Below are 16,340 nucleotides of genomic sequence, written 5' to 3'. Positions count from 1 at the left end.
GCAAAAGAGGGTGATGATGTCTCTGAGTGGAGCGAGCAATGGGCGGGGCTGGAAGATCTGAGCTGGCACGTGAGTGGTGGACAGGTGCACACCCCCACGCCCGTCATCACTCAGGAGGAAAACAAGTTAATGTGTAAACTGGCACACTTTTACTAAAAAACAAAACCAGGTTATCTTCAGGGAAAACTTAGATTGCATCCACCTCAAGGACGTATTAAGTCCTTCGCTCATCACTCCCAGGAAACATGAGATGCCTGCTGACTGTGAGATGACACGATTTTGATTTACTTTGGTTTTTTTCAGTTTTGGTGAAATGCTGAAGCAAAGTCTAACCCCCGATGAGAGCATCTGGGCAGCAAAGATAAAAACCACACTTGACACCCATGTGAGAGCACACACAGTCCTCCGTTGTTCCAAGAGGCTGTCAGTGCATCATGTCTGAGAAAGCTTTCAGCAATGTAATCAGAGTAGTGCCAGACTCAAGGCCACAGTGATTCAGAGAGAAGAGTGATGGCCGGACGGTAGCGCCGTAAACACTGGCTGCCGTCACATGCCCTCGTGAAGCAGCTGATCCCCGGCTATTTATTCCCCAGGCACCTCATCAGATGATACCTTCGTCACAGCAGTGGCAGCATGTTTAGTGAGGTGGGTGGGCTGCTGTTTACTAATTCTTGGACAAGCTATAAGGGGGACGGTATTGGACACTGGATTCTACATCACCTGTCATTAAGTGGAAACAAGCTTCTGCGTCACTGATCAGTGGCAGACGTGACCAGGACCGCACAGTGAAATGAGACGTTACAGAGATATTTTATGTCAAACTGTTACTTATTGTTTTGGAAAATACTAATTATTAGCAATATCTTTAGAGCAGAAATACTATTTTTTTGGCCACTTGGGGACAGAAGAACAACGTTAACATATTATCGTCTTATAGAGTTGTTCTGATGTTGTGCATTTCTACAGGCCACAGATATGTTACATTTGTCAGTTTCATATGTTGTTGATATGTTGGCACTTTGCATTTCTTTAAGTTTTGATTTTTAATGTTGTACTTTTACTCAGGTAAACAATGTGAGTACTTCTTCCGCTACTGGACACTGGGTTGATGAGAGTGGTGAATCATAACAGTAAACTCAGTTCAGTACAGCACTAATAAATAAGCAAAAATAATCTAATCATGAATTTATAGTCAATGAAATGGTAAGTCTGAAAAAATTACACTGGGAATTATACAAATTTTGCTGTGTAAACATTAACTTATTAAATAATTATAAAAATAAAACATCTTTTGTGCTAGAATTTTTTAATGGCTTGAAAACTTAAAAAAAAACATTCAATCTGTGAACAATAATATAATTTTACACACATTTGATCAGCAGTGATAAAAGTAGGTACATGTTTACTTTCTTCTGATTTTGCAGTAAGGCATTGCACAAACACAGTAGAGTTTTGTTGACTTTGACAAAGCAACAATATGTATAACGCAAGCACAGGAAATCTGCACAATTGTAAATCGCACCGTTACCTCCATTGAACGCACTGTTCCACTCATTCACACACAAAGCAATTGTTTTCTTTTTTTGGCAAAAAGGAAAATGTGTATTATGCAGCTATAAAGAACCTCATAAAGCAGTTTAATGTAGTGGCTGGAATCATTTCAGTTTAGTGTGACTGAAGCAAAATGTAATGTATGAAGATTACATGAACACAAGAAAAGAAAAGAAATGTCTTACTGGCAAAGAAAACAAAGCCTTTTATTATTAATTTTTTAAAATGAAATGTTTTTTGTATTTTGTTTAGTCTTGAAAAACCTTTTACATTGTTAACCTTGTTTCAATTTTGCTATGAGAAGAACTTTGGGCTGCATTTCTGTATGAAAGGTGCTATATCAATAAAGAGTTAATAGTTTGAGTTTAAATTAGTTTGATACATTGGCACACTTTCACAGTTACTGTAGACACATTTATTGTCTAATATTTAGGCTTGCAGTTAACACTTATTTTCATTGTCTGTTAAACTGTAGATTATTTTTTCAATTAATCAATTAGTTGTTTGGTCTATAAAATGTCAGAAAATGTCTATTAGTGTTTCTCAAAGCCCAAAATGACATGCTGAAATGTCTTGTTTTGTCAACAGCTCAAAGATATTCAGTTTACTGACATAGTGGAATAAAGACAGAAATGAGGATGATTTAAAGAAATAAAGAAAATATTCACATTTAAGAAGCTGCAATCAGAGAATTTTGACTTTTTGTCACACCAAGTTATTGACCGACTGATCAGATGAATTGGTTAATAATAATTAATTGGTTAATAATGTTGTTAGTTGACAACTAATTAATTTATCAATGGCGACAGCTGGTGGGTAAAAGTTTGAGAAAAATGATGAAGTGTTATAATTGTTTTTCTGATATTGAATATTCCTTTCACACAAAGTGCAATAGTTTTGAATCTTAAATGACAAAAGCAAATTTGCATTTTGTCCCATAATGTCTTTGAGCAAAAGAATTATCAGAACTTCAATACCAAAATATAAATTGGTCTTTAAAGCATAATGTCACATTAATATATATTTTTTTCAAAACTCCATTAACTCTGTAAAGTCTCCCTATTAATCATATGAACAACATACTGTGGCAACAAGACCCCCTTTTTTCTGCATCATACACTCACACACATTTGACTACTTTACTACTATGCAGAAAATGGAGAATAAAATTGAACAAGCGTAACCAGGCAAGCTGGCATTTCATAAAGTCATGTTAAATAAGTCTTTTCTCAATATCTCCAGCTCCTCACTGGAATGTCAAGTAATGATCGGACAAACACACAAGACATGTTAATCAGATCCCTATTAAACAACCCTCCGTCTCATCGTACAGTACAGCAGGTGCTGACCCTACCTACGCTCACTACATCATCTCATCGTGCAGCAAAGTCACATGCTGCCTTATAGCACCCTATATGTTGCCATAGTTACTCTGCAGTGCTCCAGCATATACATCCAGCAGGATGCCTGCTGAGATCATGTACCGTGAACATCCAATATTCCCTCCTGAATGAGACCAATGCCCAAAAATACATCTATTAAAACACACTGAGAGAAACTGGACCCACACACTGATGTTTAGGAATCTGTGTGTGTGAATGAGAGTCAGCGAGCGTGAGGTGTGAGGGGTTTTGATGAGGCTCGGCAATTGTGAAATCAGCTGACAGTTAGGAGCTGTAGAGGGGATTTTTTCACACATAGGTCTGTGTGCACGCTTATAATAGAGCAAGGATGCAATTAACTAACTGTTTTCTAATTGAGGAATAAATGAAATATCAATAAAAAAAAGTCCAGCATGATATTGTCAAATTGGTCATTTTGTGCGACCAACAGTCCCAAAACATAAAGATATTAAATTTACAGTAATTTATAACAAATTTTTAACAAAGAAAAGCAGCAAATTTGGAAAGTGGAGCCACTGAGTGAGAGCACAATAGCATAAAGTAATTCCTGAAATGCTAAATCAATCACTTAAATAGCTGCCAATTATTTTTTTGGATGAGCATATATTGATTAATAGACTAATCAGCTCCTTCAGGATGTTCTGATGGCAACAATTACCACATATTCAACAAATCCCTGTGAATTTTGCGCAACCTTGCAATTTCGCCAAAAGTTTTACCAATCATCAGTTTCCTCCGAATTTCAGCAATCACATCAGTCCCCCGCATAACGTCACCCAGCTGCCTAGTTTCTGATTCATGAAGATACAAAGACTGCTGTTAAAGACAGTGAGAGGCAATTTCCTGATGTTCTGTATGAAAGCCAGGGCAAACTGTTTTGTACAACTAATGTCATCTACTGACAAACACTTCTCTACCATAAAAACAGACCCCGTGAATGGCTGAGACAGATGGATAACAGACAACATCCAGATCTATTACACATACTGTAATAATCAAGATGAGTCAGATTGGTTGGTTGGTCAGATGCTTGGTTAGGGGTAATGTTAGTGGAGTATAAATCACAGAATTGTTTTATTCTCACTGGAACCAATTACCTTTGATTTTCACTGAATTATGAAACAAATATAACTATTTTTGCAACTTTCACTTGCTCCTGCAGTTTCATTGAAAAAACTGCCTGAAACATTGCAACATGCATTGCAATTTTTAAGAAAAGCTGCCCAGAAATCAGGCCTGCCACAGCGATTTCAAATAAAGCTCTATGTTAGAGAGATATGAGATGATAAGTGTTTGGCTTTTAGCAGCACTCTAAGAAATGACTGGCTCTTTTCTTTCCCTCTCATTCCCGCTTAGTTTTAATGACACACCATTATGAATTTGCTATCTATAAGTGTCAGGGCACAAATATAACTGCATAAATGCAAACATCAAAGAGAGCTAATTTTGATATTAATCTGGGTGCAGAGCAATTTCATTTAATATCTGTGTGAGAAACTAAAATGTAGCATCAAATTATATTGGTTAGAACTATATATTTTTAAATATCTGAAAAAGATTTGCCTAATCGAAGCTTAAAATCAGGCTGATATTGATCTGTTTTTGTTGAATATTCACATTTTCTACCTCTTTCTTTCAATGCGCTTGCTTTCGCAGCTCTGTCTCTCTCCTCTCTCTCCCTCTATGGCGTCTGCAGCAGAGGATCTTCAGTTTCAAGCTGCGCCAGCTGCCTGCGCAGGCTGTTTACCTTGTTCTGAAGCTCCTTGTTGTATTCAATTATATGAACCATTTCCTCGTGGGCCTCGTCCAAACACTTGGAGGAGCGGTTCCATCGCAGGAACACTCCTGTAACAAAGGAAGGGGCAGAGCACTGTCAGTAATCTATTGACTACAACAAAACCTAATACAAGGATGTGGTTTCTGCGCCTTCTTTCAGGCTCGAACAAAAGTCTGCAGCCCTGCTGGTGCTTGTGTGAGGCTCAGGCACAGTGACACTAGCATGCTGATGTTTAGCAGGTATAATATTTACCATGTTTACCGTCATAGTTTGAGTGTAATAAACACACATAAAGGTTCAGATAAATCATGAGCACTGATTATATGAGCTGGCTGCAAATCCTTCCTCTTTCACACGAACTCCCTGATAAAGCTGGGTGGGGGAATTTAGTAGAGGAACCTGTGGGACTGAATCACTGGTAACACAAGTATGACCTCAAAGATTTGTGACTGGAACCGAGGTGACTTGTCGGTCAATTAACCTCTCCTTTTTTACAACATGGTTTTAGCTAAAAGCTCTTGCAATTTCCTAGTTAGTCATTTCCTCATTTAACTCATGTTTTCAAAAGAAATCAAACCAATTTCTCAGATTTTCGAAAGGGTCAAATAGCTTGTGAAAGGCGTTTGAACTCAAGACAAGAAAACTGTTTCTGCAGGTTTCAGATTCCCATGACTAGAGCATGGAAACATGCTCAACATGGACAACACTGATCCCCATTTTTAGTAAGAACTCATTGAACTTCATTCCAAATCTACAACAAAAGATACAAAAATTTAGCTGAACAAGCCTTCAGGATTTACGTAAAACGGTAGAAATGTGTTTAGTGTTCTGCAAAGACATGTTGAACACCATCAGTCCTTCTTAGTGTCAACATGAGGAGCCACATATGGACCTCCATGGGGTCTTTTAAGTTGGTCCAGGCAGCGTGTGCGTCACTCTGAGTTGCGTAAGCAGAATGTCGGTTGCATTTCACGTGCTTCAATAGTTCTCATAGTTCATACAGAATGAGGGAGTGGCTCCGTGGCATTAAGGCAGGAAGAGGGGCCCCTTAAATAGGTTTGCATGAACCTTATGACCCCTCATCTGTCTAGACCCCCTCCCCCCACTCTGCTTTATGAATGGCTTTTGCTTTCAGCTGAATGCCATATTCAGCAATTTCAAGCAAACAGTCTCCTGGGGAAAAACCCCCAACCACATTCCACACTAAGCTCCTAAAAATACCAACTCTGTCAGATATATTTAACATGTAATGATGTCATTTCATATCCAAAAATGTATGAAATGTTGGGAAATGTGTCTCCAGCAGTGGATAACTTGAGGTGGCATCTATTCAGACCATTTAGTTCTTGATTCACAAATCGCAAAAAAACAATCTGAAGTCTTTCGAGTGTCTCTGCTTACAAAAGACAGCCGCCTGATACAATCTCAGTCACACACTGCTACATGAAGGTTAGGTTTCACACTCAAGGGCGCTAAGAGAGAAAAGAGCAGCATGCATTCACTTCACCCACGCAGATTTTCAAAAGCATCATGGAACCATCCCCACTTGCTCATTTTGTTTACCACCATTTGTTGCTTTGAAAAGCAGCAGAGTTTATGTCAAGTTAACCAAGTGTTTCAAAAAGAACTCAGACGCCCTAAAGCTATAAAACACATTACCTATAGATATCAGAGAGGCCAGCTTACTAAATATTTTTACAAAGAGCCAATTGATTTCATTATTTACTTGATTTTATGATTTTAAGGACTATGACCTGCTTTTACTATAAAGCACTTGTGCTGCATTTCTTGTATATAAATAATTTTTTTTATTATTATAAAAAAAAAACAGCTTCAGTGAAAACGCTTCTTATTGTGTTTAAATGAAGTGATCAAGTATAATTATGTGCAGTATCTGTAACTGCAAGACTAGCATGCTAATGACTGCTAACTGGTAGTAAACCGCCACTGGGACAGTGTCGGTGTGGACACTTTCTGAGCAACCTATAATAAGACAAACACGCAAGCAAAACACATCACTGAGATTCCTGTGAAGCAATCTGAGCAATCCTGAAAATGCGAAGGTGCTGAAAGTGAAATGTGGGAAAGAAGTCGTATGAGTTAAACGGTAACATAAAGAGTTTGACCTCCTTATTAAACATATACAATCAGAGGTCAGGAAACACATTTGTTTACACAGTATTTCACACTAAATACCAAATAAAATGATTCATATGATCACTATTTTATTATAGCTTTGTTTATAAAGTACAAAATTGCTCAAAATGTTGTTATTTACTCAATATTTATGTTCCTGTCATCAGTGTTAAAAAGCCTTGTGATTGGATGAGAGGAAAATGACAGCCAGTCCTGTTGATAACTGTGTAATTGCTGTGACAAATGTCCTTTTTAAACATGTATACACGCCTGTATTCATGTGTGTAACTTTGAACACAGGGTCAAGAGTAAGTCGGGAGTGAAATATGTATGTTGCAGTACTTACTTGTGGCTCACAGGGTCACTCAGTTTATCAGCGGTGAAAATAATAAAATCAATAGCGCCCCCTTGTGGTTATATTACACAACGTGTGTCTGAGCTATTATGTACCCAAATATGAGACTATGAACAGCTAATGGCTGCGCGTCTGCCACCATCACAGCAGTTTTCTCAGCCACTGCTAACAACCGTTTAAGGTGTTACTCATGTGTTTTAGCTTCTAAAGTTGTCAGACCTGTTTACAGTCCAAGCTTAAATCAACAGCATGATTAATACCCATAATCCTGAAACGTGTGTCATGCTGTGAGAACACAGCATGCGGTCTTACTGGTTGATGTACATGGAAACAGGCTTTCAAGAATATCAGGATTGCTGTCAGTGGTGTGCCACCTACTTCCAGCCAACTTTGGGCTCAAATTTACCAAGCAAATATTTCTGAAAACTTATACTGATTTACTCATTTCACCATTGGATGACGATTTTCCATTCAAAGGTGAAAAAAGAGCCTAAAGGGAAACTGGTAATTTCTTAACCCTGTTTTTTTTAAGATGTTTTTTTGTCTTGTCTTTTCAAATTAGCCCAGTATTGAGAGAGAGCGCTGCAGCTGTAAAAACTGGCTGCAAAGTAACCACAGGAGCAGCTGCGCCCCCGCAATTTAAGTCCACTGAAAGTGCTTGTTTTTTTGCCACTTACAGGCTCAGATTGTTATTATAATTGTCTGACAACATTACAGAAAGGACCCTGTAGAGAAATTAACTTTTTTTTGCTTAGCTCTTGTTTGGTCCTGTCTGTTATGTGTTTAAACGTTTGTGGCTACTTTCACTTCAAGCTCTGCTAATCCATTAATTATCTGTGATATTATGGGATGTTTTTCTTTTTAAATGACTTTAAATGACTATACTCTGAAATACATACTCAAAGTAATTTATACTGCTATACTCCATGTGCCATTTGTCTTTATGTATTGTATTAGTGTTCCTATGTTTTAAGAATCTTAAGAGTAATTTTGAATGTTGTTGACGTTGTAGATTAGAGTTGAGTTGCAGGATGAACTTTATCTTTTTAAACTTGGATGTCATGTAATGTCTGGGCCCCTATTAACAAGCTTTGGATAGCTTATCAGGGTGTCCCATTTCACACATCTAATTTTACTTGAAATCATGTTTGTATCTTTATTTTTACAGACTCTGAATACACTGAATGAAAAAAATTGTGGCCATTATTTGTATTTTTTTTTAATTTTGTTTGTCAAATTAAAAAAAATGTAAAGGACAAATTTTATTGTCATTTTTTAAGAAATCTACCTTGTACCTTTTTTCAATATATTTCTTAGAATGTTTACGTTCCTTCTCCAGTACAACAGAAACCCAATATGGTTTCTTTATGAAATTATATTCAGTGTGGAGAGCCGTTGTTTTTTGCGAGCTGTTACAAATGTAACGGGCTGACACTAACTTTCCAAAAGAAGGAAACTTTTAGGTCACAAATAATCTGCTTGCCTTCATGTTGGTTTCTTACCTTCCCACAGCAGCAGACTCTGAGGGGCCACAGAGGGCCAGATCACAAGACTGTTGGCCTCGTAGAGCGGGTTGGTCAGACGCTCCAGTTCTTGAGGCCGATTCACCCACGACCAAAGAGACACAGTCTTCTCAGGCAGAGACAGTTTGGCTCTGTGAGGAGGGTAAGAAGGTTTTCGGTTAAGCAAGAAGAACAGTGGATGCCTACAGTCTGTCAAACAGAGCCCATAACCTGAGCAATGACTTGATAGCAGGATAGCAGATTTTCAATACACAATATTATTGCCAAAATAATTCACAAAAGCAATATTATTGGGATATCTACAGAGAATCTGAAAAACAAAGTAATAACGCTATGAGTCAAATTTGTCTTTAACTTGTTTATTCTGTGTTTTGTCTCGTTTTGGTAAATAAATTACACTCAAAATACAAGTGTGGGGAGGTGGAGAGAGAGACAAAACCAGAACAGAAAGAAAAGGAAATTATAAAAGTGCTGGATTATTCACTTATTATCATGTGTATTATTATTATGCTGTTGATATTTTGTTATTTTAAATACCATAGTAATCATCAATATCAGTGCATCGCAATATCCCTAAATGACACATTCCTGGATGAGAAAGTAAAATCTTGCTGGTGAAAATATTCTCCTTTCCCTAAACAAAGACACTGAAACGGTGTTTATAAAGCTCTTCGGTGGCCAATAATTTGAAGAAAATACTTACTTGATGTAACTCTTAACATCATTGCCCCGAATGAGACTTTAGCATATGAACGGCTTAAACAGGATAATTTAAATTTTATAAACATTTTATTATGTGGATGTTGTGTTTGGTTGCATTAGATTATGCAGATTTACACTTACAGACCAAAACAAACTCCACAGGCACATGGCTGATCGAAGACCGACCTCAACAGACTTCACACTCACCTCTCGGCTGTGCTGTTGCCCAAGAAGGTGCCAAACTGAGAAGCATAGGCGTGCTCAAAGACCAGCACCAGGAAGCTCTCGCTGAATTCAAAGGAGCACGGAAACTGGCGAAGGATCTGCCACACACAGTCCAAGAAGAGCAGGAAGGCAGGAGCCTCTTGTCGGGGCTTGCTGTTGGAGTAGGCTGACAGGGCGCAGCGCTGCTGGAACGGGTGACCCGCCTGAGACAGATGGTCAAAGTGCGAGAGGGGTTATGAGGAGGATTGCAAAGATCATGTCTATCATGATATTAAAAAGCTTGCTGGATCTGATACCGGCAGAGATGTTTTTTGATGCTTATGTATCATTTCAAGCTTTTAAAATGATTAATTGTCTGTATTAATGAGTGAAAAGGATTTGGGCTGTGCTTCAAAGGTCAGATGAGCTCACCTGGAGCCACTCTCGCTCCACCAGGCCTTGGAAGCCTCTGATAGTCCTGCAGGCTGGATCAAGGATGATCTGAGCCAAGGAGGTCACCTGCAGGGTGGAGTCTGTCCCCTCTGTACCATGAACGAGCACCGACGCCCCCTCCCTGAGACAAATGCAGACAATCACCGTTTGTCACCAGCTACTCTGATGTACACAGACAAGTGACATCGGTTCTGAACACTGTGGTTTTCTCAGTTCAGTATGAACAGCTTAGCATTTACTGTTCCAGGGTGAGCATAACGAGCAAATCAAACTTTGTCCCCTGACCTGTCGATACACTGGGCAGCCAGGCAGGCAGTGGTGAGGATCTCCTTGACATGAGTCTGCCAGTTGGAGGCCTCTAGCTTGCTCAACCAGCGGTCCATACTGTGCGACTGGTCGTTACATGCCTCTACCAGCTTTATCAGGCTCTCCTGGAGGATGTTAGACCTGGAAATGACAGATTTGTCACAACACTAACAAAAAATTCTGCATAGCTCATGTATATGGAGCATAAATGTCAATGATATTAATGTTTAAAAGCATTTTTGACACATAGTATCAGTATATCACATTCTATCCAAAGTCTTAACAATATATTGTGTATTTTAAAGAAATACCCCGCCCCTCCAAATGATAATTTGCACCGCAGTTACTGAACCAGTGTTGGATGAATTTGAGTGGAACATTTAGTTTTTCTTGGACGTGTCCATGGTGAATGAAGAATGATTGTATTGATATTAAGTCGTAGGGGTTCATGTTTTATGAACAGCAAAACTATATCAGAACATCCGCTCATGAACTCACAAAATCCAAATATTATTTATTCTAACCAGTCCTATGCTCAGTATCTCTCAAACAGACAGCAGTTTGAGATGGTAAACTGAGTAACACTTATCTATGCTTTCTTCAAAGCCGGACTCCATTGATAAAAACAATAATTTCACCTCACTGAACACAGGAGCTGCTGGTCTACGACTTTATCAGTCAGTTAGTTTGTTTTATTGTATGACTTTGGTGTTTTAAAGGGTTAGTGCAGATTCACCAAAGTAACCTAATAACATAAACAATCTAACAACTGAGGCAGAGGTAGACCAGCAGCTCCTGGTTTCAGTGAGACAAAATTACCGTTTTTGTCAATGGAGTCTGGCTTTGAAGAGGGCATAGATAAATTTCACTTTCTGTTCAATTCCCCAATAGAAAGGGCGGTCTGTTTGAGAAGTATTAAGCATATACTGGATGAATGAGACTTGGAACATACTGCATGAGTTGTGTGAGAGTTTGTAAGCGAATGTTTTGAAAAGCTTTGCTGTTGTTAAACGTGGAGCCCTTTCACTTTAGAATTTTCTCAGTTTTTGGATTCTCCATTCACCGTGGTGGCATGGAAGAAAAACAAAGTTTTCTTCACAACTTAAACACAAAGTGAGTAACTGATATACAAATGGTCATTTGGAGGATGAAGTATTTCTTTAAGATTTAAAAAAAGGAGCACAAAAATGAATCAATACATAAAGGCTCCACCGAGGCCCTTACTGAACACTCACCTTTCGATTGCTTTGTGAATCCTCCTCCACTGAGGGTAGTTAGCCTCTGACTCAAATCCTCCACCTCGAGCTTTGGCCTGCTGGGCGACATTGATGGTGCGCGTGTCAATGATGTAGCCACGTTTGCCTGGCCGCAGGGTGGCATTGATCAGCTTCTCGTCTTCCTTACACCGCCGCCCGTTGGTGCCTGTCAGTGGCTGCCCTGCTCGCATCATCACCTGAAAGTGGAGGTGATTTGAGGCAATTTTCTTATAACAGACATTTTATACAAAAACTAAACCATGCGTACAGACAGACAGTCAATGCACAAATATTTTTCAGCAGAAATCATGTAATCACTGTTTCCCAGGTGCTCACCATGCCATTCTTCTTGTGGTAGTAGCTGAGTACCGGAAAACGACCACCATGACGGAAAGTAGCTACTTTCCTCAGTGTGTCATCATCAACATCTTTGGGCACTACCACTAAAGGAGGGTATGATGGACACACGCTGAAGTCCTTGTTGACTTCACTCAGTCTCCATTCATCTGTCTGATAAAAGAGATGGTGAGAAGTTCAAAAAATAAGCACGTACAACAGAGTGCTGAGTGAAAGTTAAAGGTCGAGTGTGAAGGGTTTAGTTGCATCTATTGGCAGAAATGGAATATAACATTCATAGCTAAGTTTTCAGTAATTCATAATCACCTGAAAATAAGAATCGTGTTTTCTTTACCTTAAGATCAGCAGTTTATATCTACATACACAAATCATACACTGGCTCTATATAGGGGCCATTTGAGTTCTTGCGAGTAGTTCTCCTAGATGCTTGGGAGAAGCTTCAGTTAGCATCTTCTGCTAGATGCCACTAAATTCTACACACGAGATTTTTAACTGTGAAAATTTTTGTTCATTCATCAAATCCTTACCATCGACTCCAAATCTTTAAAGGCGTCTTCTGGAAGAAATGAATTCCAGCCGTCTTCTATGACTTCAAACATTGGCCGGTAGAAGAAAGGGTACATCAAGGAAAGTGAATCAAGTGTGGACAGAGCCTAGAGAGAAATAAAGAATATGTGTTAGTTTAAATATGCAGATGCAGGATTGCCTCTTACTGTATGTAAACACACTTGCCAGCAAAAGTAAAAGTGAAAACCAAATTCACTTGTCTTGCCTTGATATTTTTGCATTTTTTTTCAGCGGTGTGTCTCACGAAGGTCTACTGCTTACAATACAGCACCTGGATGCAAAAGTTTTATAAATCCCCGACCTCACCTGAGAGCTGTGGGGGTACACGCCCATTCATTTTCAGAGCACAGAAATTAAGAAAATTCAGGCAGGGGGAGGAGTCTCTACAGAAAATAATGCTGCCACACACCTCTAATGATGATTGAGTGGGATTACTGTTGTATGAGTCTATATTTTTTTCTTTTTTGGGATGATCCTGCATATTATATCTTTAATCACATGTAGAAATAAATTTGACATTAAAACAGGACAGTTCGTTTCAGATCGTTACAGTGAATATTTTGCAGCTCTCTTTAATTTACCTCAATAGAGCTGGCGATGTTGAGACACTCCTCCATGCCAGGTATGTCGAGCTGGATCACCCTCAGGTCTTTGCATTTAACTATGATGCTTCCCAGAGACCCCACAAACCTGAAAGAAAAGTCCAAATATGGATTTAAAAAGTAACCTTAAAAATCGTTAAGATGCAACTTTTTTGTGTGGAGGTTGCATCTTCCTCTCATTTTGGGGTTATTAGGAATGCTGCATTTCACCAAAGCACAGCTGGTCCCCACTAGGTGCTCCTAAATATTTATGATGGGTTAATACTGAGAACATATTACCATAATGAATGAATAAAGCCTGTGATTATATTACATAAGGGTGTCAGGATACTGCATTAATGTGCAATCATTTGTTAGATTGTTTGTGATTTCTTTTTTTTTTTACACCCAATGTTTAATATTCAATAGCATGTACACAGGAAACACTGCAGTGTCAGCAGCCCACAGTTGGACTCAAACTTCCTGTCGTAACAGTTTCAGATCCTCTTCCCACTGGCAAGCCTAAGAGTGCAACAAAAAAAAGGTGAAATGATCTGGTGCATAAAATCATGCACCAAAAAGACAGGTCAAACCGCAAACAGATCTCTGCTTTCACCATTTATTTCACCAAACACATGTCCTGCTCATCTGCTTATATTTTCATTATGGCTTTTATAAAGAGTTCACGCAATGTTTTTTTTACATACAAAGGGGCATATAAATTTTAGATGTCAGTATTTTTTTAATTTAAAAAAATGCCAGCAACACGCATGTTTTTTTAAGAAGTCGCAAAAATTACAATATCAGGGCAAGAAACTGTAAAAACAGAAACGATCACTGGATTTTCATATTTTTATGGCCCTTTAACACATTATGTTGGATGAACACTTTCATGAGAAAAACACATAACCAAATTTAAGCTTAAAATTGCGCTATTTTATCAAAAATATTTTTATTCTATGTGTCTAATTTAAAATTTCGCCAAAATAAACTGTTTGCACCAACTAGCATGCACAATGGTGAAAAACCAAACCAATTCTTTCGTCAACTTTTAACTTTCAAACATAAACGTTGTTGAAGTTTAACTACTCAGTTATGGTGGACACATGGTTGTGCATTTAAGTCACTCAGGAAGGCTCAAGGAAAAAATATTTTTAGCTTCGGAAAGGGTCAATAAACAAAGTCACACCCTAGCCACCGCCTCCCCTGGTAAATGAAGAACAGTCCCTAATGAAAATATAATTTGACAGAGACATTGCCAGAACACAGTTGCGATAAAAGCAGTAAAACTCCCACATTAGATAATAAGAATCTCATCACCTTTTCTCAATGCAGTCAATGTTTGAGTGAAGCAGCCACAGCTCCTCTGTGTTGTCCTGTCTGGAGGACAGAATCAGGTGATGACCAGTCAAACACAGTGTCCCCTCAACAGTGGGCATGAAGGGTCGATGAAGGACAACCCCGTCCACCCTGGGTGTCTTTATCAACTCTGCAAACTCCATGACCGGACCTGAAAAACGACAGCACACAGCTCAGATACAGCAGAGATAAATGATGAGGGTGTTTTCTTTAAAGCATATGGACAACGCCACAGACTAGCTAACGTTACCGCTGCTACGACAGACTAACAAAAACCCCACTGCGCCACTTTTTAAAGTCAGATATCATAAAAGTCTGTGCCATTTAGCATTAAACCAATAAATGCTGCAACAACCCGTCAGATAGATGAAATTAGCTTGATTCAGGAAATGAAGCGGCTAACGTTAGCGAGCTAGCTAACCGTGACAGACGGCAGAATTAGGCCGACATCTTTAAATTCACGTCAAAATGTTAACATCATACATGTAAACATACAGAACAAAGTTTAGGCTTTTTAAGTGACGCGAAAATGAATGCTCGTACAATTACCTGGAAATCTTATCGATATATTTGTAGTTGGGCGAGACTGGTACGGTCACATAAACAAGTCCGACTAGAAACAAGTGACGTGGGAAATTTGACTCAGGACGATTTGCATAGCAAATTCACAAAATCTCTTTTTTTTTTTTTTTTTTTTTTAAAGAAAAATAATTTATTCTGTGCTTTCCAATGATTTTGAACTTTAACTTTATAGTTTAATGTGAGTTTTCCGGGCGTCCAATAGGGTAAAACATATTAGATTATGTAAATATCTCTTTTTAAAATGTTATTATCACCACTGTTTTGATACACATACATGTGTATTTCTAGTTCTCTTTTTAAAGGATTATAAATTGTAAAATATGTGTTGTGTGCTGATGCAATAGCTGTATTTTGGAAAGTAATATCACCATTGAAAATATATTTATTATTGTTGTGATGTCCCTGTGGTGTCATCTGGTAGGAGCAGGGGTGTCTAACCTGTGCTTCCCTTGTTTTGAATAAATAAAAAGTTTAAAAGAAATTATGTACGTAAAAAATTGTAAGTTAATTTCATTCATCCAGGCAGCAAAACGTCAAATGAAAATGAAATCATCCACTGGATTTAATTTGAAGTATTGAGGACTTTTCTTCAATAACTTTAGGTTTTATTTATTTATTTATTTGTTAATTTAACCCTAATTTAAACAGGAATAGGTCTATTGATATAAAAATTGCTTATCATCTCAAGACAGCAGTATTACGAATTTCACATGAAAACCCTACAGGAGAAAGTTACACAAAAAATTTCACAAACAACAACAAACAACAGACTTGTGGTAAACTGTCAAAAATAGCAGCATTCTGTTGCCAAATGTGCATTCAGTGGCCTAGTTATTGTAGAGCTGTACTTAAATTCAAGGGGAAAAAAAATCTTACAAAGTTAATTCAAAATCTACAGATTTTCTCTATGGCATGTACACCTTGTATTTTTATACTTTATACTGTTGTAAATGTGAAGGTGTTTTTTTTTTTTTTTTGGAAAAAAAAGTATCATCTATACATCTCCTGTTGTATGAATCACCTGACAATATTAAAAAGGGACACTAGGTGGTGACATTGAAGGATTTTTTAAATTTGTGGTTAAGGATTCATCTGCATGGTCCCATAGTTCAATTACACTGTATGATCACAAGGAACAAATTATTATTATGTATTTATTGTTGAAACTGTGTTGCTGTTATTCTTGGCCAGGTCTCCCTTGTAAAAGAGATCCTTGATCTCAATGGAA

At 38.1% G+C, this 16,340-nt stretch overlaps 1 protein-coding gene across 2 annotated transcripts in view; it reads right to left on the bottom strand.

Moving 5' to 3' along the window:
- Positions 1 to 4,191: 4,191 nt before the first annotated feature.
- The window catches only part of mtmr9 (myotubularin related protein 9), a 97,157-nt gene continuing 85,008 nt past the window's right edge, over positions 4,192 to 16,340 (bottom strand). The window contains exons 1-11 of one of the 2 annotated variants that reach the window (XM_042504004.1): positions 15,080 to 15,149; positions 14,492 to 14,681; positions 13,172 to 13,280; positions 12,551 to 12,676; positions 12,003 to 12,176; positions 11,646 to 11,863; positions 10,390 to 10,551; positions 10,084 to 10,225; positions 9,655 to 9,875; positions 8,725 to 8,876; positions 4,192 to 4,799 (exon numbers count right to left, since the gene is read on the bottom strand). In XM_042504004.1, coding sequence (XP_042359938.1) covers positions 4,636 to 4,799; positions 8,725 to 8,876; positions 9,655 to 9,875; positions 10,084 to 10,225; positions 10,390 to 10,551; positions 11,646 to 11,863; positions 12,003 to 12,176; positions 12,551 to 12,676; positions 13,172 to 13,280; positions 14,492 to 14,673 — 1,650 coding nt within the window. In that variant the 5' untranslated portion in view covers positions 14,674 to 14,681; positions 15,080 to 15,149 and the 3' untranslated portion in view covers positions 4,192 to 4,635. Of the gene's footprint in view, positions 4,800 to 8,724; positions 8,877 to 9,654; positions 9,876 to 10,083; positions 10,226 to 10,389; positions 10,552 to 11,645; positions 11,864 to 12,002; positions 12,177 to 12,550; positions 12,677 to 13,171; positions 13,281 to 14,491; positions 14,682 to 15,079; positions 15,150 to 16,340 lie in introns of those variants that run through there. The other variant, XM_042504003.1, reaches the window with a different exon arrangement.

Source organism: Plectropomus leopardus, chromosome 16, assembly GCF_008729295.1.
Source record: "Plectropomus leopardus isolate mb chromosome 16, YSFRI_Pleo_2.0, whole genome shotgun sequence".
NCBI classification, from domain to species: domain Eukaryota; kingdom Metazoa; phylum Chordata; class Actinopteri; order Perciformes; family Serranidae; genus Plectropomus; species Plectropomus leopardus.
Note: the sequence above shows the minus strand (reverse complement) of the source record. Positions and strands in the feature narration are given on the sequence as shown.